We start from the raw sequence: 23,302 nt of genomic DNA, 5'->3' as shown, positions 1-23,302 counted from the left end.
AGCTCTGTCTTGAACTAAAAGTTTTGCCATAGTGAGGTCAGCCATAAAGAAAATAAGCAAAATAAGTTACAATTCCAGCCCCCTTGAAAAAGTCCTAAAAGAGTCCCTCTTCCATCTCCATCTTTGCCTACCCCCTCCCAGCCGGGAAGAGCCATGTAGGAGCCAGAAAAGGCTGTGGCCCCAGACAAAAGTGGACTTAAATTCTAGCTTCACCATTATCAGCTGGGTGGCCGTGGGCCAGCTGTCGCAGCTCTGAGCTTTGTTTTCCTCCATTGTAAAAGGGCGACTCTAAGACCTATCTCACAAGATTATTAGGACAACTAAGCTAGGCAACATGCATGAAGCCTCCAAGCACGACAGGGTCTCTGTAGGTAGGGGCTCCATTCCTGCCTCGGTCCCAGCCCCATGCTCCCTGTGGGTGGAGGGCGGACTATCTTTGCCTGGCCTCTTGGTTATAGAAGGGTCACTCATTTACCATTTGATTCTACATGATTGCCTCTCTCTTTAGATACAAAGATCTTTCTAAATCCTGGCAAACTCAAAACTGGCTTTAATGATTAATGTATTTTCATTTATTTTCTCTCCTGTTTCACCAGGCACAGAAACTCCTTTTCCTAGTCTGTTCTTGGCAACTGTTTGCCTGAAGAAATTAGAATCTGTTATCCAAGAAATTAAAAGGAAAGGTCAAGAAAATATTCAGGCCTGGCACAGTGGCTCACACCTGTAATCCTAGCACTTTGGGAGGCCAAAGCAGGAGGATAGCTGGAGCCCAGGAGTTCAAGACCAGTCTGGGCAACAAAGCAAGCCCCAGTCTCTACAAAAAAAAAAAAAAATTAAAACATTAGCTGGATGTAGTGGCATGTGCCTATAGTCCCAGCTACTGCAGAGGCTGAGGTGGCAGGATCCCTTGAGCCCAGGAGTTCAAAGAGGCTGCAGTGAGTTGTGATCCTGCACTGCACTCCAGCCTGGGGAACCTGGCTATGTCAAAATTAAATAAAATATTCAACTTTGACCCTGTGTCAAGATAAAATAAAATTTTATTCTATTTTTATAAAAATAAAATGTTTACTACAAAGAAACATTTTTCAGATGCTGATGAGTTCTGTTTAAGCCATCAGCATCCTGGAGGACTAAGGTCACAGTGTCCTCCTGAAGGTGGAAGGGACGCCATCCACACTGGAGAGGGCTAAGCTGTGACACCGAGAAAGTGCACAAGAAATCTGTAGTTTTGGCTGGGCGTGGTGGCTCACACCTGTAATCCCAGCACTTTGGGAGGTCGAGGCAGGCAGATCACGTGAGATCAGGAGTTGAAGGCCAGCCTGGCCAACATGGCGAAATCCTGTCTCTACTAAAAATACAAAAATTAGCCAGGTGTGGCGGAGAGCACCTGTAATCCCAGCTACTCAGGAGGCTGAGGCAGGAGAATTGCTGGAACCTGGGAGGCGGAGGCTGCAGTGAGCCAAGATCGCACCACTGCACTCCAACCTGGCCAACAGCGAGACTGTGTCAAAAATAATAATAATAATAATTGTAGTTTTTCTTCCCTGGAGAGAGTGGGAAGTGGGAGGACAGAAAGAGAAAGGCATGGTCAGAAGTGTGTCCTCTGTCAGATGTGAGCTCTCAGCCTAGGCTGGGGGCTGAAGGATAAGGCCTGGCACATGAAGGATGGAGAAGTGTGATTCATGAGTAAGGGTGGCACTGAGGGCAAAGGAGGGACCATGGCCCCCACCCCTCTGAGGTGCAACCACAGGAAATTAACATGGTGAGATAGGTGCTGAGATTTGTTTTCCCTGCTTCCCTCAGGTCCACGTTGGTGCTAATGTAGAGATGGGATCCAGAGGTCTCTGTGGATCAAAGCTACAGATGGACCTTGGGCCTGTAGCTGGAGGGGGATGTGGCAGAGTGCAGCAGACTGCTGCCCTCAGTAGCTGGGGAGGTCTTGTCAGGGCAATCACTGGCCAGGTCAAACGGACAGAAAGGTTCATCTCCCTCATCCTCCACAGACATAAACTTCAGCAAGGTGAACAGCCACCCAGGACACCAGCCCAAACACACAGAAGGACCGTCATGGACCACAGAGCATCCTCTCCCAGCGCCACCTAGTGAGAGGGACAGGAAGAAGGGAGCCTCCAGGGAAGACTGAACACTTCCCCCTAAATCACAGACTGAGAGTACGTTTCCTAAATGGCCAGTTGAGAAGACTAGATCAAACTCAGTTTAGACTCATTGGACATTTGACGAATTTTCCTGCAGCAAGTAGTGATCTGGAAAAAGATCAGATCAGCGAGAGAAAAAATAAAGACCTTATATTCTTTCTGTGTGTCTGCTTTGTAGTATGAGTTACATTGGTGATTCTGCACATTGTTGAGGTTCTACATAAAAATAGCAAGTAATCAGGTGAGAAAGTTCAATATCTCTTGCCAGAGTCTTCTTTAAGTCCCAGCAGATAAAGGAATGCTTTGGGAAACTAGCACATGGAGCCACAAATCTTTCTAGCACCCATGAAAGAGAGAAAGAAAGAGTTCCAATTCCCGCAGTAGAAAAGCCAATGAGACAGAGGAGGAAGTTGACAGATGATGGGTAAGTGAGGAAACCCCATCTAACTTTCTTTGGTGAGACTGGAGTCACAGCCATGCCGATGTTGTTTGTTTCAGTATTAGTGAGCAATACTCAAGTCTACCCTTGTTTCAGGTTTGTGTTTGTTTTTAAAAGCAGCCCAGGCCGGGCGCGGTTGCTCACGCCTCTAATCCCAGCACTTTGGGAGGCTGAGGTGGGCGGATCACGAGGTCAAGAGATCGAGACCATCCTGGCCAACATGGTGAAACCATGTCTCTACTAAAAATACAAAAACTAGCTGGGCGTGGTGGTGCATACCCGTAGTCCCAGCTACTTGGGAGGCTGAGGGAGGAGAAAAGATGCGGCCCAGGGGTGGTAAGAGCCTCTTCTGCCATATGCTGGATCTGAGGCGTGCTGGAGCTGGCTTGTACTCACTCATAAGAGCCCGCTGTGATCATTCTCAGCAAACTAACACAGAAACAGAAAACCAAACACCACATGTTCTCACTCATAAGTGAGAGTTGAACAATGAGAACACATGGACAGAGGGAGGGGAACATCACACACCAGGGCCTGTCGGGGGGCGGGGGGCAAGGGGAGAGAGAGCATTAGGACAAATACCTAGTGCACGCGGGGCTTAAAACCTAGATGACGGGTTGATAGGTGCAGCAAACCACCATGGCACATGTATACCTACGTAGCAAACCTGCACGTTCTGCACGTGCATCCCAGAACTTAAAGTAAAATAAAAATGAAAACTTGGCCGGGCGCGGTGGCTCACGCTTGTAATCCTAGCACTTTGGGAGGCCGAGGCGGGCGGATCACAAGGTCAGGAGATCGAGACCACGGTGAAACCCCGTCTCTACTAAAACTACAAAAAATTAGCCGGGCGTGGTGGCGGGCGCCTGTAGTCCCAGCTACCCGGAGAGGCTGAGGCAGGAGAATGGCGTGAACCCGGGAGGCGGAGCTTGCAGTGAGCCGAGATTGTGCCACTGCACTCCAGCCTGGGCGACAGAGCGAGACTCCGTCTCAAAAAAAAAAAAAAAAAAAAAAAAAAAAAAAAAAATGAAAACTTAAAAGAGCCTGCTGTGCACCATGCACTCCTCAATTCACGCACACAGCGTCATGTTGGTGGCTTAAACTCAACCATGTTGGGAGTATTTATACCATGGAAGTCAAATGCTACATGTCAAAGTGGTTTGTGTTTGTTTTGTTCTTTTCCCTGGAGGGCTGATAGCTAAATATTGACTGGAATAGAGGGTCAAGAGAAGACAGCAGCCCCCACGTGGAAGCGCCATGTATCTTGGTCTTCCCTGCCCAACAGCTCCTGGGAGCCACCTTGCTTTCTGAGGGGAGGAGGGAGGCAGCCAAGAATGAGACTTGCCAACTTCAGGGTTATCTAGAGGCTGAGCTCCCAGGCTCCGGCTTCTCCACACCTTGCCACATAGTCCTTGTCCCTGGCTATATTAACACATCAATGAGTGCACCAGCAGCAAGGAAGAGCTAGCCCAGCCCTGCCAGGGCCACCTGAGTGTCCTCCCTCCCTGGCTTCAAGAAAAGTAGAAGTTATCAATTACCAAGGTTTCATGGGCAAGGCAGCTACAGGTTTCACCTCCAATTGTGACATAATTCAGTGACTCTTTGACAAACTCATCAGCAGTCTTGGTTATCACATTGGTATTTAGATACTTTGTCATTGCAGTCGAGACAGCATATGGGGTCAGCACGTACAACGGGAAACAAAGACCATGGCACAGAAGCAATCCACCCCAGGAAGAAGACTGAGAAATTAACACTCGAGTCCCCATCCCACCATTTCCCAACCCTTCTCTTCCTAGGCAAAGTTTTAAGATCTTCAGTGGAAAAAGGCACAGTACTGGCACAGAGCTGGGAATCAGAAATTTGGCTTCTCAAGATGAGAACCTAGCCAGCCAACATCAGGTGGCCCAAATGCCCTGCCCAACACACAGTGTGAATGAGAAGAACTCAGTTCTCTCTCTCAGAACCAAGTTGCAAATAAAAATACAGGATGTCCAGTTAAATTTGAAGTTCAGACAAACAATGAAAACCACTTCAGCACAATCATGTCCCAAGTATTGCATGGGACATACCCATACTGAAAACTATTCATAGGCATCTGAAATTCAAATTTAACTGGAGGTCCTGTATTTAATCTGGCAACTCTAGCTCAGAACTTTGTTTCTAATACATATAGAAACACCCATCAACTCGTCATTTACATTAGGTATTTCTCCTAATGCTATCCCACCCCACCCCCCACCCCTCGACAGGCCCCAGTGTGTGATGTTCTCCTCCCTGTGTCCATGTGTTCTCATTGTTCAACTCCCACCTATGAGTGAGAATATATGGTGTTTGTTTTTTTCTTCTTGTGTAACTTTGCTGGCAGTGTGGCCCCCATAGCAGCCCTAATCTGCCCCCTGCCACTAGCAGTGTAGCCCCCCGATAGCACATCCACCACACTCTACCAGTTCGAAGCAATGTAACCCCAATACTCCCCCACAAAGCACTCCCCCCACACCGCAGGCAGTGTACCACCCCATAGTGCCCACAGTCTGATGCAGCCACGGGTGTTGCTGCACTAGATGGAGTCCCAAATCCGCCTCCCCCCACCCTGCCACGGGCAGTTGAGCGCGCACCTCCCAGTCACAGGCAGTGCAGAACCCAACAAGGACCCTAAACCACCCCCCACTGCCAGCATTTAGCCCCGGGTAACTCCACCCAAGCCACTCCCTGCTGTGGGCAGTGCAGCAGAAGATAGCGCCCCTAACCCTTCCCCAGCCACCAGCAGTACACATTAGTGTACGCAACCTGCCTCCCCCCACCACTCTTGCCACTGTGGGCAGTATAGCCCCAGATATACCTGCCCCACCACCAGCAATGTAACCCTGGAGAGTGCCCCCAATCAGACCACCACCACAGGCAGCGTAGCCTCTAGCAGTGAGCCCCAACAGGACACCCAACCCTTGCCCCCAGAAGCGTACAGGGCAGCCCGGAAACACTCACCTACCCCATCACATTTCTATTACTGTGGCCGAGCTGCAGTCTCCAGCATCACCACCGACCACAGCGAGGCGAGCTGAGCTGCGGTGGCACAGGCTTCAGCCTCCAGCATGTGGCGGTCCCTCTTCCTTCTCCTAGTCCTCCAGCCCGGCAGGAGAAGCTCCCGATGCCGGCCACCCTCCTACTGCTCTGTCGCCACCCTACTGCTCTGTCGCCACCACCAAACGCAGCGAGGTAGTGTCCCAGGCTCCAGGGCTCCAGGGCTCCAGGCTCCATCCATCCTCCGGCCTCCAGCAGGCGAAAGGCAGCAACCTCCCCCAGTTCTCTAAGGCAGGCACAGAGAAGCTCCTCCGCTCCACACAGAAGAGCATGAAATGAGGTGAAGCGAACTCAGCATGCTTTATATATACCGCGGTTATGCAAATGAGGTTCCTGGACTACACGTTCTGATTGGACGAGAGAAAAACCGCTAGGCCTACTCTGATTGGACTTTATTTTCATGCTGTGATTGGTTGTGTTAAGACTTGTGATGCTTTTTCAGGTTCCGCCATCTTTCTGTCTAGTTGCTTGCTGCCCGGCGTAGAGGACTAGGCCGTATGCTGGAGGCTGGAGCTGCGGGAGCGCAGCTTGCCTCGCTGGGGTTGTTGGCAGCGACGGAGACAGCGCGGCTGGAGAGGTAGGAGAAGGAAAACAGTTTTGGGATAGATGGAGGGGAGTAAAGAGGGTAGTTAGTGCCAAAGGGTAAAAAGGATAGCTTAGGAGAAGGCGTTGCTAAAGGATGGCGGCGAAAAGATGGCGGGGAAAAAGGTTTTTGGGTAGATGGAGGCGGAAAAATAGGGTGGGGAGCGGGAGGGAAGGAAAGTTTTGCAGAAAGAAGTTGGGTAAAAAGTTTAAGGGTGGATGGAGGGGGAAAAGAGGGTGGCAAGTGGGAGGAGGAAAGAGGGTGGTGATGGGGGAAAACGGGGGCAAGCAGTAGGAAGAGAAGGTTTTGTGAAAAGACGGGAGAAAATACGGGGGGGCAGTTTTTGGGTAGAGGAGCAAAAGAGGGCAGCAAGTGGGAGAAGGAAAAAGAGGGTAGCCAGCAGGAGGAAGACAAAGTTTTGTGAAAAAACAGTGGCAGAAAAGAAAGACGGTGGAGAAAGAAAAGACAGTGGGTAAAAAGTGTTTCGATAGATGTAGGGGGGAAAGGGTGACGAGGAGAGGAGGAAAGAGAGTGGCGAGAGGAGCAGGGATAGAGGGTTGGGAAAAGACGGAAAAATAGTTTGGGGTAGATGGGAGGGCAAAAAAGAGGGTGGTAAGCAGGATGGGGAAAGAAGAGCACGAGTGGTCAAGGAGGGAGACTTTGAAAAGATGGTGGGGAAAGTTTTGGGGGGTAGATGGGGGAAAAGAGGGAGGTGAGCAGGAGTGGGGAGAAGGCTTTCTGAAAGACTAGGGGAAATGTTTTTGGGTGGATGGAGAAGAGAGAGAATGGCAAGGAGGAACGGGGGAAAAGACGATGAAGAAAACAGTTTTTGGGTAGATGAAGGGGGGAAAAGAGGGTGGTGAGCAGCAGGAATGGGGAGAAGGTTTTGGGAAAAGATGGAGGAAAATGTTTTTGCTTAGATGAAAGAGCAAAAGAGGGTGATGAGAGCGGGAGGGGGGAGGAAAGGGTAGCCAGGGCTAAGGGGAAAAGACAGTGGGAAGAAACAGTGGGGAAAGGGTTTGGGTAGATGGATGGGGAAAAGAGTGTTGAGCAGGAGAGTAGAGGCGGCTTTGTGAAATGACAGTGGGAAAAAGATGAAGTTTGGGGACAGATGGCGGAAGAAAAAGGGTGGCGAGAGGGAGGGGGCCAAAGGCTGTCGGGAAAAGAAGGTAGGGAAATAATGGTGGGGGCAAAGGTTTTGTTTTTTTGAGATGGAGTCTTGCTCTGTCGCCCAGGCTGGAGTGCAGTGGCGCGATCTCGGCTCACTGCAAGCTCCGCCTCCCGGGTTTACACCATTCTCCTGCCTCAGCCTCCGGAGTAGCTGGGACTACACGCGCCCGCCACCATGCCCGGCTAATTTTTTGTATTTTTAGTAGAGACGGGGTTTCACCATGTTAGCCAGGATGGTCTTGATCTCGTAACCGTGTGATCCACCCGCCTCAGCCTCCCAAAGTGCTGGGATTACAGGCGTGAGTCACTGTGCCCAGTGGGACAAAGGTTTTGGGTATTTTTTTAATAAGATCATTTGTATTTTTGCTTTTGAGTAGTTTGAGTTCTTTATATATTTTGTGTATGAACCCCTTGCCTGATGCATAGTTTGCAAGTACTTGCTTCCATTCTCTGGGTTGTTTCTTCATTTTTTAAAAATTTTAAGTTTTTTTTAGACAGAGTTTTGCTCTGTCGCCCGGGTTGGAGGGCAGTGGCGCGATCTTGGCTCACTGCAAGCTCTGCCTCCTGGGTTCATGCCATTTTCCTGCCTCGGCCTCCTGAGTAGCTGGGACTATAGGCGCCTGCCACCACGCCCGGCCAATTTTTTTGTATTTTTAGTAGAGACAGGGTTTCACTGTGTTAGCCAGGGTGGTCTTCATCTCCTGGCCTCGTGATTGGCACGCCTCAGCCTTCCAAAGTGCTGGGTGTACAGGCGTGAACCACCGCGCCCGGCCTGTCTCTTCATTCTGCCGATTGCTTTCTCTGCTTTGCAGAAGCTTTTAAGTTTAATGTAATTACATCTTTGCTTTTGTTGCTTGTGCTTTTGATGTCTATTTGAAAATTCCTTGTCCTCTCCAGTTTCATGAAGCATTTATCCTATGTTCTCTAGTAGTTTCAGGTCCTACATTTAAATCTTTATTTTGAGTAGATGTTTGTATATGGTAAGATAATGGCCTAGATGGATTCTTGTACATGTGGGTGTTGGGTTTTCCTAGCACAGTTTATTGAAGAGATTGTCCTTCCCAAATGTGTGTTCCTGGTGCCTTTGTTAAAAATGGGTTGACAATAAATGCATGAATTTATTTCTGATTTCTCTATTGTGTCTCACTTGTCTGTCATTCGTTCGTCTCTGTCTCTCCCCCGCCTTTTATTGATAGTACCATGCTGTTTTGATAGTACCATGCGTGCTATAGATTTGTAGTATATTTTGAAATCAGGTAGTGTGATGCTTCCAGCTTTTCTTTTTATTCCAGATTCTTTTGTGTGTCTGTCAGGTATTTTGTATTTCCATATGAATTTTAGGATTTTTTTTCTATTTCTATTAAGAATGCCTTTTGTAATCTCCTAATGCTATACTTCGTGTAACTTAAGACGGATTGCATTGCTTCTGTAGATCCCATTGGCTGATAAAGATATTTTAACAATATTCTTCTAGTGCATGGACATGGGGTATCTTTCCAGTTATTTATGTCTGTTTTAATATCTTAAAAGGGATTAATATTCAAAATACATAGGCAACTCAAACATCTCAATAGCAAGAAAACAAGTAACTGTGCTTTTTAAAAATGGGCAAAAGACCTGAGTAGACATTTCTCAAAGATACACGCGTGGCCTCAGGGAGCCCTGCACATCACCCAAGGGTCCGAGGCCCCTTCAGACCCGAACACCCACCAGCCTCCTGCGCCATCTCCCTGCCTGCACCTGCCGCCTCCTGCGGCTCACTCTGCTTCCCGTGGCAGGGCCCACGTGCCACAGTTGTCCACGAACTCCCAATCTCCCCTAGCCCAACCCTGAGGAAGTGAGGCACTGAGGCCCCTCATTTCAGGCAACTGCCTGGGTGGTGGGGGCCGGGCCAGGCTCCTGTGTGGAGCCCACCTGCCCCCCGGATCACGGCAGAGGCCGTGACGGGGGTGGTTGGGGCATGAGTGTTCACCTCTGCCCAGGAAGGTCTCAGACTACATGAATGCTTGAAGTTATGGCTCTCTCAAAAGAAGCCCTGGCCACAGCGCCCACCCCACGCCTGGCCAGCTCGCGGGAGGGGACGGCCCACCTCAGACAGTGACCACCTTGATCTTGGTTTTCTCACTGATCCAATTCTCCCAGCGGGCTTTCTTGGTGGCACTCATTAATTCTTTGAGTTTTTTAATCTCCTATGAGCAGGAGAACAGGTCAGGAGGAAACGACGCGAAGGACATCCCCGTCCCTTTGCCACTCTGTTGGCACAGGCAGGGCCGGGCTTCCAGGTCCACCAGCACAAGGCCAGCGCTCACAGTTGGGTGTGCTGCCCCGAGACACACACGCCAGCTCCAGAGAGCCACTGCTGCCCTCCCCAGCGCCTGGGGCCAGGCTGGAGGCCCAGGCCCACCCTGCCACATACCTTGGTGGCCTGAGAAATGGGAGGGCAGCCATCAGCCTGCAGAGGCCCTGCCCCAGAGAAGGGTGCTGCTGCCTGTCGGGACGGCCCCAGAGCCTGCATTCTTCCATGTGACTGGCAGTCCTCAACCCCGGCTGTCAGCCACAGTCACATGCAGGGATTTTAAAATGCCAGTGCCAAGCCCCACTCCAGAACCTGGGCTCGGGACCATCACTGCCCAAGCTGGTGGGAAGCATAGCCAGGGAGGCTGAGGCCCCCAGGGAGCCCACACAGCAGGAGGGAGCCGGGAGTCAGTGCTCCACCAACACCTGGTCAGTAGAGAGAGCAGGTCCTGTGGCCCAAGGACCTGGCAGTGGGGCAGGCCAGGCAGAGAGGCTCCTGGGTCCACGGCTACTGTGCTGTGGCCGGGCAACGACTGTGCATCCACATCTGCGACAGCAGGCCCACGGCCCCGCCCCAGAGCCTGGCAGCTAGAGAGGCAGTAGTGGACCAGCTCGGTGCCATGGTGCTCCCCCAGACAGCCCCACCCACCACTGTGGCCCTGACACTCCGAGACAGGAATGAGGACTTCGAGTCTGGTCCTGTTCTGGGGGCTGTGCCAGCTTGTGGGCGGCAAGCCACCCAGGCGCCAAGGCAAGAGATCGAGGACACGAGCTGTTCCAGTATAATAAAATATAAAACAAGAATAGTCATACCAGATACAGATTTTAGATATGATTATATATGAATATCATTAATCATTAGTTGGTAGTAATTACTCTTTATCCCAATATTATAATAATCCCTGCTTTATAATCATAACCTAGGAAAAACCAGGCCATACAGAGATAGGAGCTGAGGAGACACAGGGAGGTGTGACCAGAAGACAAGGGTGTGAGCCTTCTGTTATGCCTGGACAGGGCCACCAGAGGGCTCCTTGGTCTAGCAGTGATACCAGCATCTGGGAAGATGCCTGTTGCCAGGCGGACCGTGGTCTAGTGGTAGCAAAAGGTGTCAAGTAACAACACCCGCTACTTAGCAGACCGGGAAAGGGAGTCTCCTTTTCCCCGGGGGAGTTTAGAGAAGACTCTGCTCCTCCACCTCTTGTGGAGAGCCTGACACCAGTCAGGCTTTCCCGCAGTTATCCGGAGGCCTAACCGTCTCCCTGTGATGCTATGCTTCAGTGGTCATGCTCCTAGTCCACCTTCATGTTCCATCCTGTACACCTGGCTCTGCCTTCTAGATAGCAGTAGTAAATTAGTGGAAGTACTAATAGTCTCTGATATGTAGAAATAATGGCGTAAGCTGTCTTTGTCCTCTCTCTCTCTGCCTCGGCTGCCAGGCAGGGAAGGGCCCCGTGTCCAGTGGACACGTGACCCACGTGACCTTACCTATCATTGGAGAAGACTCACATTCTTTACCCTGCCCCTTTTGCTTTGTATACAATAAATAACAGTGCAGCCAGACATTCGGGGCCACTACTGATCTCCGTGCATTGGTGGTAGTGGTCCCCCGGGCCCAGCTGCCTTTTCTTTTATCTCCGTCTTGTGTCTTTATTTCTACACTCTCTCGTCGCCGCACACAGGGAGAGACCCGCCGACCCTGTGGGGCCGGTCCCTACACCGGCGGAGCCTGGCCTGTGAGCCAGGCCTGGGACGCCGTGCTGTGGGGAACAAAGCCTCACCATCTCGTGCTGCACCTGTACCTGGGCCACACGCTCAGTGCATCTCTGTTCCTCCTGCTTCAGCTCGGCCACCACAGCCTCGCACTTTTCACTCAGGACCTTCTTGTCTTCAATCAGCTGTGTTGGGGACTGGAGGTGAGGTGCTGCACCAAGGCCCCAGCCCAGCAGGACCCCCGATGGAGGAGACCCTCCCAGCCTCCAAGGGAGGCTAAGAGCAGCCCTGCCCTGGGGCTGCCCCTCCTAGGTTTGTGGATGGAACCTGGGGCCAGTGGGAGGGCATTATGTGCAAACACGGGCCCAGGCCTGCATCCGCCGTCCTGTCCTCAGCTGGGGGACCCAGTGAATGTCAGAGATGCCCCAGCCCACTGCCTGCAGTGATGTCAGGGTCTTCCTGGGATGAGGGTAGCTCTGCCGTGCCCATCACCCAGCCCCAGGGGAGGCCCACTGTCTGCCAAAGGGTGTCAGGATGACACCAGCCTCACTGCCGGCCCCAGGCCAGACCCTAGGTCAGGACACACCTGTGATGACCACCAAGCAGCCCCTGGAGGCCCCTATTCTCACAGACCCTAGACCTAGAGTTTTCAGAATAGGATCCAAGCGGGGCTGCGACTGAGCTGAGGGGCCGGCAGGACACTCCCACTACACTCACTTGGGGCAGCTCTGGGTAAAGACAGGAGTGCCCTCTCCAGGACATGGATGGCTGGGAATGGCACGGGAAAGGCTTGGAATGCGTCCAGCGGACACCCATGTGACACCCAACAGAGGAAGAAGCTCACTGGCAGTGGGAAGCCCCTGGCTCTGGAAGTCTCCATGAGCCACGAGCTGGGTCCGGGCCTCTGCGGTCCCCGGGCCGCTCACCTGGTCAATGAAGGCCAAGTGCCGCTGGATGGTGGCCTCGTAGTGCTCCCTCTGCCGCTGCAGCTGCCGGCTCAGCGCCTTCTCTGTCTCCTTGACCAGCCGGACCGTGAGGTCTCGCTGCTGCGCCTGCAGGGTGTGGGCAGAGGAGGGAGGCGCTAGGACCAGTGGGCCTGGCCTCAGCAGGTAGGAGGCTAGAAGGGCCCAGGATTAGCAGTGCCAGCAGCGTTACCAGCGCTCTCTGCAGCAGCAGCATGGCCTGCTGCTTCTCCTCCACCTCCAGCTTCAGCCGCATCACAGATGTGCTCACCTCGGACCCCAGCTCCAGGGGCCCCGGCCCCGCCACCGGCAGCCACCCCTGCAGACACAGCCGAGCATCAGGCAGAAGCGGCAGAGGACGGGGGCAGCCAAGGACCTGACGTGATGCCCCTGCTGCCCTGCCCTCTGGGGACAGAGGGGCTGCTGCACACGGGAGCCCGTGGGAAGCCGGAGGGCTGGTGGCAGGCGGCCCAGCAGAGGTCGTTTTCATTGCTCAGTACAGGAAATGGGGGCCATGGCCTCAGGAATAAAAAACAAACCATTTAAAAAGTTCTATGCTTCCCAGCTTCCTGCCCTGTGACAATAAAGTTCACATCACTGCTCCATTTAGCCTGGCCGCTGGTGTTCACCCAGGACAAACCAACGGAGGACCCAGAGGACAGCAGGGCTCCGGAAGGCTGAACGATCCACACGTAAGGGCTCGTGGAGGCAGCTCAAGGGCAGCGGGTAGGTGGGGGCAGTGTGGGGAATGCGGGCCCTGCCACCTCCACCCTGAGAGCCCCGTGGGGGGGTGCTGCATAACTGGGTGGGTACCTGGTGAGGGACCTCCTCCCCATGGGGGCCGGGTGCAGGCTGGTGAGGGACCTCCTCCCCCGGGGGCCGGGTGCGGGCTGGTGAGGGGCCACCTCCTGCTCGGGGTCCAGCTGGTCCTGCCCAGACTTCTCCATCTCGTCCAAGAAGCTCATGATGCTTTGTAGCTTGGCCTCCGAGAGCAGCATCCCATCCCCAGGGGGTTCGGGGAACGTGCTGAGTTTTCCAAATTTCTCCAAGTTGTCAGCTGTCAGAGAGCTGGCATCATCCTCCTGTGGGACAGGAGCCCAGCATCGGGGGTTGTCAGGGCAGCCTGAGGACTTGGGGTCCCCAAAGGCAGGGGCGGCAGCCGAGCCTGGGCTCTGGGAGGGAGGGTTGCGACCAAAGCAAGGAGGAGCCCGTGGCATCCCCATTTTCCCAACCCCCACAGCCACCGCATGCTCTGTGTGAATGGCGTGGGTGGACAGACAGTGCAGGGCAGGGCGCACACCGTGGTCACCTCGCTGGCCCAGGCGTATCTGCCCCTGTGATGGGCCCTGGGGCGGGGCAGCGGGTCCGGCTCCTTCTCCAGCAGCTGCAGCGTGTGCAGCAGCTCCTCCAGCGGCCCCCTGGACTTGGCGCTGCCCCTGCTCAGGGCCACCATCTCCAGGTTGTCCCCAGCTGCATCCTGGGCGAGAACGTCCTGCAAAAGAGCAGGGAGACAGATGCAGCAAGGCTGCTGGTGGCCGAGAGCAGCCCCTACATAGGAGGCCAACCGCAGAGGCCCGAAGGCGCCGCGGGAGCTCCCCAGTCCCGACATTCAGCCCCTGGAAGGTGAGGCCAGGGCTCAGACCTTCCCACCCGGACTCCGTAGCTGCTTAAACCCAGAGCAGCTCCAGCCACCAGGGGACTCCTCCCAGTGCCCTACTCCAGGAAAACAGGAGTGCAGCCACCTGGCCCCACCACTGAGCAGCCCGGGAGCCTTGGCTGTCAGGTCACCCCTCAGAGCCGGAAGCTCCTCTTTTGTGGATGAGGATGCAGGACCCCCCGACCCCAGGACATCTGCAAAAACCCAACTGGATCCACCCCAGTGAAGGCTCCGCAAGGGGCAGCCAGTACCATGCATCAGAGCAAGAAGACCCCTCCTGGGCGGCCTCTCTGAGCATAAGTGGCCCCTAGAGCAGAGGAGGGCTTGGGATAAGCTCAGCTCAGGACACCCCTGGCACAGACATGGCCCTTAAAGCCAAAAACCATGATGGAGGGAAGGACAGCTGTGCTCAGACCTGCATCCTGTCCTCTGGAGGCTGCTGTGGTTCTGGGGATGAGTCAGAGGTGGGCAGGCAGCGGTCTCTGGGGCCTGCAGCAGGGAGGCCAGCACCTGCACAGCAGAACACAGCACCATTCCACAGGGAGCATCCCGGGGCGGACAGCGACTCTGGAGGCACCCCCGGGAAGGAACCAGGCATGGGGGAGGCGGAGGTGACCCCAGAAGCAGAGGAGCCGCTGGGGAGCCACGGCCTTCTGGGTGTGGAGCTGTGGAGGATGAGTGCCACCCCTCCCTTCCGGGCCTTCTGCTCTGTAGGGATCCCTATGTCCAGGACCATTTGTTTGTCAAGGTCTCGGCACCCTCGTCAGGTCAGCTGGGGGCCAAGACCCCTAACTCCGAGGACTAGGGCCGCCAACATGGGCAGCAGCACAGGAGGCTGAGGGGAGGTCCACAGGGGCTGCACCTCCTTCCTGGCTACAGTCCACCCCCCAGAGCAGGGCGGGCGTGGAGCCACTCTCACCAGCGTTGTTGGCCTTGAGGGCCTGGTGGGCAGTGCCACCTGGCATGGGTGACAGCTCCTGAGCAAGCTGCCGCGTCCCTGGCACTCTGGTCTCCCTGGGATTCTTAGGTGGCCCACGCTCAGCTGTGCTCGCCTTCTGGGCTCTCAGGGCTCGTTTCTGTTGCAGCTGCTGCAGTGGGAGCATCGCTGAGCACTGTCCCTGGGAGAGGATGACCCCAGGCTCCCCAGCCAAGCTGCCCTGAGACTCAGTATCCTGGGGCCTCGCTGAGCGCTGCCTCTGGGAGAGGACGACCCCAGGCTCCCTAGCCAAGCTGCCCTGAGGCTGTGTCCCGGGACCCAGGGAGCCCCAGCAGCAGCCCGCGCAATCAGGCCTGGGCCACGGTGTTGCTCAGTGGTCCCTGCGCGGTCAGCACCTGAACGGCTGCTCGCCTGGCTTGGTGCGCCTTCTCCTCCCGGGCCTTCCTCCTGGCTGCCTCTTTCTGCTGGTGCAGGTCCAAGAGGGTCCCCTCGCCTCACCGCTGCCGCTGCTCCTGCCAAAGAAGCCGGTGCCATGTGGTGTTTACATCTGGAAGACGGAATCCAGACCCAGACCAGAGGTTTCCCCACAACGCCCTGGAGTCCCCTAGAGTTCGTGGAATCTCAGGGCCAGCAGGGAAGGTGAAACCCCACCAGGACCTTGAACCTGCCATTTCTCTGCTCTACAGAGGATGAGCCCTGCGTCGCAGGTGGCCAACAGTTCTGGCGTGGGGGAGACAGCTCTGCCCCCACAGAACGTCCTCCTGAGACTCTCCAGCCTGGGATGGACCCAGCAGGTGTTTCCTGACATCCAGACCCTGATGACCGCCAGTGAGGACCACCATGCCTGTCCACGGGGACCCAGGGTCAAGGACGCTGCACCCAGAGACGGGGCCCACAAGCAATCCTAGGCTTTGATTCCACCTGTCCCAGAAACTCAGACCCCTGGGATCCTGGGCCAGACCCCCCGGGGGAGCATGGAGTGACTGAGACGCCCACACTGACCTCCTGCTTGGCCTGCAGCAGGTGCTCCAGGCGGGCAGCTCCTGCTCGGCGCCGCTGCACCTGGTGGCGGTACCAGCGCTGGATGGTGACAGCAGCCTTGTTCACCTGGTGGATAAACCTGCCCGGAGAGCAGGGCTCAGGGCCAAGACAGGACCAGCGCCCCGGCAGGAGCCAGCTGGCTGCTGGTGGAAGGTCCGGCCGGGGAAGAGAGAAGCCAGCAGCTGCACACAAGTAGCCCTTCTCACAAGGCAGGACCGGCCCACCTGGACCATCTTCACACGGCAGGACCAGCCGCCTGGAACAGCTCCACTAAAATCCAAAACCTTCCTCCTGGGAAGGTGCCCAGGGGAGAGGAAACGCCTACCCACACAGGCCTGTGTGGCCTTATTTACAATCACCGGGAAGTGAGAATAGTTCAAAGGCCCATGACCTGGCTACTGTGTGAATACTGGATGGCGGGACCCTACCCACAGGCAAGAGGCCCAGGACTCAGGCCAGTGCAGACCACAGGCCGCAGCTCCAGAGAGAAGTTGCTCGGAACAGGCAGGGCTATGAGGGAACAGACTGGTGGCTGCTGGCATCAGGGCCGGGAAGGAGCTCGAGGGAAGCCTGGCAGTGCTGGGCCATTTCCTTATCTTGGTCTGCTGTGTCCGCAGACAGCACTATACACCCTGGTGGAAACTCATGGAACTGCACACTTACAATGGGCACCTTTTATTGTATACAAATTATACTCAGTAAAACTGATTAAACAAAAAAAAATGCTTCACTTTGGCTCTCGGGACCATGTGTGGATTCTCTCAGCAAAGGCACTAACAGAGAACCCAGAACGTGTGAGCCCTAGCTCGGGAGCAGTCTGCCCTGGGCAGAACCGGGGTGCTTTGAGGAGCTGCGGGCTTCTGGTCCCCCTTCCCTCTTGCCACCCACCGCGTCTATAGGCCTGGTCTCCCTAGCCCTAACTGGCGGTAGGGTAGGTGACAGCTCCGCCAGGGGAAGGCTCCGAAAGTCCAGGCAGGGAGGTACCCCCACGACTGTCCTGACGAACGACTGTCATGGTCACAAGAGGCTCCGCCCACAACCCCTCCAGCTTCCCGGGGCAAACGGCAGGAGCACAGCCCCCAACAGTCATCATCACAGGAGGCTCCACCCACAGCCCCTGGAGCTTTGGGTGTTGTCGGCTTTTTTCAGTTCTGTATCTTCTTGGCCTTTAACGTTGTTTTAATTAACAGTTTTACTGAGGTATAATTTCCATACCACAAAATCTACCCATTTTCAGTGTACAAGTCAATGATTTTTAGCAAATCTAGAGTTGTGTCACTATCAGCACAGTGCAGTTCTGGAATGTTCCACTGCCCCTGGAGGAGCCCTCTCTGCCACCCCTACACCAGCCTTCGACATCCTGTGATAAACTTGCCTTTGCTTGGTGTTTTATGTAAACAGAACCACGCCACGTGGGGTCTGCTCAGTCTCAGTATTTTAAAACAGGCCGGGCGTGGTGGCTCACGCCTGTAATCCCAGCAGTTTGGGAGGCTGAGGCAGGCGGATCACGAGGTCAGGAGATCCGAGACCATCCTGGCTAACACGGTGAAACCCCGTCTCTGCTAAAAATATAAAAAATTAGCCAGGCGTGGTGGTGGGCACCTGTAGTCCCAGCTACTCGGGAGGTCTAGCCTGGGGGACAAAGCGAGACTCCATCTCAAAAAAAAAAAAAAATTAAAACAATTATTAAATGGAGGTCGGGCACGGTAGCTCGCACTTGTAATCCCAGCACTTTGGGAGGCTGAGGCGGGCAGATCACGAGGTCAGGAGATCAAGACCACAGTGAAACCCCATCTCTACTAAAAATACAAAAAATTAGCCGGGCGTGGTGGCAGGCGCCTGTAGTCCTAGCTACTCGGAGAGGCTGAGGCAGGAGAATGGCGTGAACCCAGGAGGCGGAGCTTGCAGTGAGCCGAGATGGCGCCACTGCACTCCAGCCTGGGCCACAGAGCGAGACTCCGTCTCAAAAAAAAAAAAAAATTATTAAATGGAAATTCCTATCCTCGGAGGTGTGAGCCCCCCAGACCCTGATGCCTGCCCACCTGTGTGTTCCAGCCTCAGGCCCCCCACCGCCCCAAGAGCAGTCACCTCTCAGCCTCCTCCTCTGTCACCTCCTTCCGCCTGGGCAGGCCCGTGCTGCCCCCAGCGTTGTTTCGGGCCGAGTGGGTGGCACTGGAGATGTTCTTCGGCGGCTTCCCGAAGCCGCTGCTCTTGCTGCCCTCAAAGGTGGCTGCCTTGATGATGCTGCTGACAGGAAAGAAGAAAGCACCTTTGTCTCACCGCCCAGGGGAACAGCTCTGCCCACAGGCAGCAGGTGCCCGCTCCCGGAAGTCCCAGGACTGAGCCTGGAAGGGGTGCTGGCAGGCTGGCAGCTGGGGCAGAGGAGGACAGCGGCAGGTGCGAGGCCAGCTCTCCTGTGCCACATCCTGGCCTCTGGACCACCTGTGCCCTGACAAGGTCCCACACTCACTGGTACCCACGATAATGAGCTCTTTGCATTTAGAAACTTCTCACTAAAGTTCCATTGAGAGGCTGGGTGCGGTGGCTCACACCTGTAATCCCAGCACTTTGGGAGGCCAAAATGGGTGGATCACCTGAGGTCACCAGTTTGAGACCAGCCTGGCCAACATGGTGAAACCCCATTTCTACTAAAAATACAAAAAAATTGGCTGGGCATGGTGGCAGGCACCTGTACTTCCAGCTACTGGGGAGGCTGAGATAGGAGAATCGTTTGAACCTGGGAGGTGGAGGTTGCAGCGAGCCGAGATTGCACCATTGCATTCCAGCCTGGGCAACAAGAATTAAACTCCGTTTCAAAAAAAAAAAAAATTCCATTGAGAAAGTTGCCAAAAGTCACAGGAGTCCAGAGCCTGAGGGACCCCTGAGCAACCCCAAGGCCATCCCCAATCCCAGCAAGACCATGTGGTGGCGGACTCGGGGGCTCCTCTGCCCCTCTCAGTCCACCCCCGCTGTGATGCCTTCTGGGCCCTGCACAAGCCCTGGCTTCCTTCTGGGGGCCCCACCTCAGGGTGAGCCCCAGACCTCACTGTGCCACCACATTTGGGCTGTTTTCTGTGGGAAGCTGCCAACCCAAGAACAGAAGAGGGCGGCGGACACGGATGGGGAGCCCGGTTCACAGCTGCTCCACGCAGTTTTATGTGCACTGACCGCGTGCCCTGACCGAGGTCGGACCCCGTGTGCACTGACTGCATGCCCTGAGCGAGGTCGGACCCCATGTGCACTGAGCACATGCCCTAACCGAGGTCAGACCCCACAGCCCCGCGGCCTCCCCGCAAGACTTACTTGAAGGAGGGGGCAGTCTGGTTGGAGCTCTTGAGTGGGGGCACCCTCTCCGAGGGGGTGTAGCGGTTGTGCACCATGGTGGTGATGCAGTTGCCCACAGCTCCCTTGTTGCTCCTGCCAGGCCGAAAGAGAGACAGGAATGGTCAGGCCTCCGGAGGGGACGCCTGAGATCTCAGAGCCACACTCGCAGCACGGGCTGGGTGGGAACAAAGGCCTTCAGTGCTTGCTACATGCTGGCAGCAGCGTCATCTGGTGTCCCCAGGCCCCTTCCACAGCCTGCGCCCTGATGATGGGGTCCTTCCCAGGATAGGAAAGCTCAACCGGGGGGCTCCCGCGGGGCAGGGGATAGAATCAAGGCGTGCTTGCCCAAGACGGGGGGAGCAGCTCAGGCCAGCAGCTCACAATCAGCTTTGAGAGCAGACTCACAGAAGCGAAGCCCCATCCCACACGACGGATGGAAGCCATACTCTCTGCCTCTGCCCCTCCGCAGACCCGCGGGAAGGAGGGGGGACAGGACCAATACCGAGGCTGACAGGAGGGATGGGGAGACTGCAGGAAAGGGGCATCTGCAGACCCGGAGGATTAGAAACAGAAGGGCCAGCAGAGAGCAACTGGGATGCAAGGGAGGGTCCAGGCATTGCGGGGAGGGAGGGCGAGGAGCTGGTAGGTCCCGTACCCCCAGGGAGACACGCGGTTCTCCCACAGGCATGGACAGGCTTTGAGGCAAAGGGGAGAATCTGGCTGCTCGGCAAAGCCCCTTCCTCACTTGAGCCGCTAGCATCCACCCCGCCCTCCCCAGCTGGCCCTGCGGATGGGGCAGAGGTAGGTGATTCACCCAGGACAGACGCCGCCACCCCTCCCCAGCAGTGCAACCGAGCAGCCAGGACTCGAACCCTGGGGAGGGCTGGGGGTTTGTGTCTGGAGAGACTCAGCCTGTGAGAAGGGTCCCACAGACACTGGTAGGTGGGGATACTCAACAATGCCCTGCTCTCTGTGCAAGTGCCCCGAAGTGAAGCCACCAGGCAACAGGCTTCCAGCTAACTCCTAGGGCCTCCCTTTTAACAAGAACCACCAAGACATCTGGGCAAAGACCAACATGTCAGAGGCCCAAAACCAAACCAACAGAACATGAGGGGAATGAGGGTAAGCAAAGAGCAGAGCACTGCACAAAACCTGCACCTGCACCAGCCCGCACCTGCACTGGCCCGCACCTGCACCAGACCGCACCAGGCACCAGCCCACACCCGGCACCAGCCTGGCCTGCACCTGGCACTGGCCTGCACTCACAAACGTTCAATGGCTGGTTCTCGGAGCGGGGCTAATCTGCCAATTTGGGTGGTGTGAATAATCCTACCAGGACTGATTTTTAGCTGTTCAGGAATGAGCAGCATGGCATGTATTCATAAATGTTTTCAATGAATGGCCGGGTGCAGTGGCTCACGCCTATAATCCTAGCACTTTGGGAGGCCGAAGCGGGTGGATCACGAGATCAGGAGTTTGACACCAGCTTGGCCAACATAGTGAAACCCCGTCTCTACTAAAAATACAAAAATTAGCCGGGCATGGTGGCGCACGCCTGTAGTCCCAGAACTTTGGGAGGCTGAGGCGGGTGGTTCACAAGGTCAGGAGTTTGAGACCAGCCTGGCCAACACAGCGAAACCCCATCTCTACTAAAAATACAAAAATTAGCTGGGCATGGTGGCGCACGCCTGTAGTCCCAGCTATCCAGGAGGCTGACGTAGGAGAATCACTGGAACCCGGGAAGCGGGGGTTGCAGTGAGCCGAGATCACACGCCACTGCACTCTGGCTTGGGCGACAGAGCAAGGCTTTGTCTCAAAAACAAAAACAAACAAACAAACAAAAAAAAACACTAGAAGAAACAGCTTAAAAAGATGTTACTCCTCGGGAGCAGGAGCCAGGGGTAGGACGGGTGGCAGGGGTGGGGGTAGGAGGGGCAGCGGGGGGGAGGGCAGGAGGGGCAGCGGGTGGGGGGTAGGAGGGGCAGCGCGGGGGTAGGAGGGGCAGCGGGGGGGAGGGGCAGTGGGGGGGTAGGAGGGGCAGGGGGGGGGGTGGGGTAGGAAGGGCAGCGGGGAGGAGGGGAGGAGGGGCAGCACTTTTAAGCCTATGGTGCTGTTTGACATTTTGGCTGTATATGAACATATAACTGATAAATACTAAGGTAAATTTTAGGGCCAGGCGTGGGGACTCACACCTGTAATCCCAGGGCTTTTGGGGAGGCCGAGGAAGGAGGATTGCCCGAGCCCAGGAGTTTGAAACCCGCCTGGGCATCACAGCAAGACTTCATCTCTACAACAAATTTAACAATTAGCCAGGAGTGGTGGTGTGCACCTGTGGTCCCAGCTGCTCCGAAGGCTGAAGGGGGAGGATCTCTTGAGCCCAGGAGGTAGAGGCTGCAGTGAGCTATGATCGTGGACTCCAGTCAGGGTGACAGATGAGAACCTGTCTCTAAATTAAAAATAAATTAAAAAGCAAGAATTGAGCTGGGTGCGGTGGCTCACGCCTGTAATCCCAGCACTTTGAGAGGCCAAGGCGGGTGGATCATGAGGTCAGGAGATCCAGACTATCCTGGCCAACATGGTGAAAGCCGTCTCTACTAAAAAAAATACAAAAATTATTTGGGCGTGGTGGCGTGGTGGCACGTGCCTATAATCTCAGCTACTCGGGAAGCTGAGGCCGGAGAATCTCTTGAACCAGGGAGTCAGAGGTTGCAGTGAGCCGAGATCACGCCACTGCACTCCAGCCTGGTGACAGAGCAAGACTCCGTCTCAAAAAAAAAAAAAAAGGCAAGAATTCTTCCTGTGCCAACCCTGGAGAATAACCACACCGTCTCTCCCCTGAGACTATTCCCTTGGCGAAGGCTCTAAATGCCAGAGGAAAAATGTGTCCCCAATCCCTTCCACTCATGGGTCCCCTGAGGCCTAGCCCAAGGAGCTGACACTCTCCTTGAAGGCTCAGAGGCAGCTGCCCGGAGTCCATTTCTTTGGAGCTTCCCCAAGCCCCCCTACAAGCCTCCTCAGCCAAGGCCCCTCCACAGGCCCCACCCTCTCAGCCCCATGTGAGCCTCCCCAAGGCCTGAAACTCTTTAAGAGCAAAGCCTGGGCTGAGAGCCCCTTATGTGCAAGATGCCACCTGGCAGCGTCCTGCCTGTGCCCTTGGGAATGAAAGCCATTCTTTCACTCACTCATTCATTCATTCATTCATTCCAAAGCACCCTGAACGAGCCATAAACAAGACAAAGACACACACAGTCTCCACTCCAGGAGCTTCCCACTGGTGCCCGTCGTGGGCACCTGCACAGGTCGTACCTGTTGTTAGCAGTGAAGTTGGGGGCCAGGGCCACGGTGCATTCTTTCCTTCGCGGGCCCGCTGGTGAGTCAAGGGCACTGGAACTCCGGGCATTGGATGGCAAGGTGAAGCCCCGGGGCTGGTCATCCTGTCAGACAGCTCAGCCCGTGACACCGCCCGCACACACCCAGACACCCCATCCCTTCCCTGCCTCTCCCACAAAGGGGAGGAGCCCCCGACTTCCCATACAGGCAGGTGGATGTCCTGGGGTCTGCCATGTCAAATCTAAGCTTGACACCCTCCCTGCAGTGCCCTTTTGCAAAGGCAGTGAGAACAAATTAGGAACCAGGCCACAATCCCATCGCAGAGAACAGGACGTGGGGCCGCACGCACCACCTTACCAGGACGTTCCAGGTGGCTCCCTTCTCGCTGGCGGGCTGTGCTCAGGCTGGCCGGCCTCTTTTGCCCACTGGGGCTGCCCTCAAAGAGCATCAGGAAGTCTGTGGGCTCCGTTGGCCTGCGTCCGAGAGAGGGCGGCACACAAGGAAAGAGTCACCAGCCGGGAAGCCGACGCTAGGCACACAGACCGGGCAGGTCCCGCGAGGACAGAGGGGCCGAGGCACTAGCAGCAACTCTGTTTCCAGGCCCAAAGCCCCAA

At 55.4% G+C, this 23,302-nt stretch overlaps 1 protein-coding gene across 1 annotated transcript; it reads right to left on the bottom strand.

Moving 5' to 3' along the window:
• Positions 1 to 10,541: 10,541 nt before the first annotated feature.
• Positions 10,542 to 23,190, bottom strand: LOC116484695 (centrosomal protein of 131 kDa-like; the record flags this gene model as incomplete). The annotated part of the gene is given in 15 exon segments (XM_058429396.1): positions 10,542 to 11,060; positions 11,527 to 11,622; positions 12,364 to 12,489; positions 12,593 to 12,718; positions 13,305 to 13,481; positions 13,700 to 13,891; positions 14,472 to 14,566; positions 14,976 to 15,144; positions 15,389 to 15,505; positions 15,996 to 16,113; positions 18,123 to 18,281; positions 19,338 to 19,451; positions 22,665 to 22,792; positions 23,046 to 23,078; positions 23,080 to 23,190. Coding segments are annotated over 15 exon segments (1,794 nt in total), but the record flags the coding sequence as incomplete, so codon positions are not given.
• Positions 23,191 to 23,302: the final 112 nt, after the last annotated feature.

This window comes from Hylobates moloch, unplaced genomic scaffold (genome assembly GCF_009828535.3).
Source record: "Hylobates moloch isolate HMO894 unplaced genomic scaffold, HMol_V3 SCAFFOLD_16, whole genome shotgun sequence".
Taxonomy (NCBI): domain Eukaryota; kingdom Metazoa; phylum Chordata; class Mammalia; order Primates; family Hylobatidae; genus Hylobates; species Hylobates moloch.
Note: the sequence above shows the minus strand (reverse complement) of the source record. Positions and strands in the feature narration are given on the sequence as shown.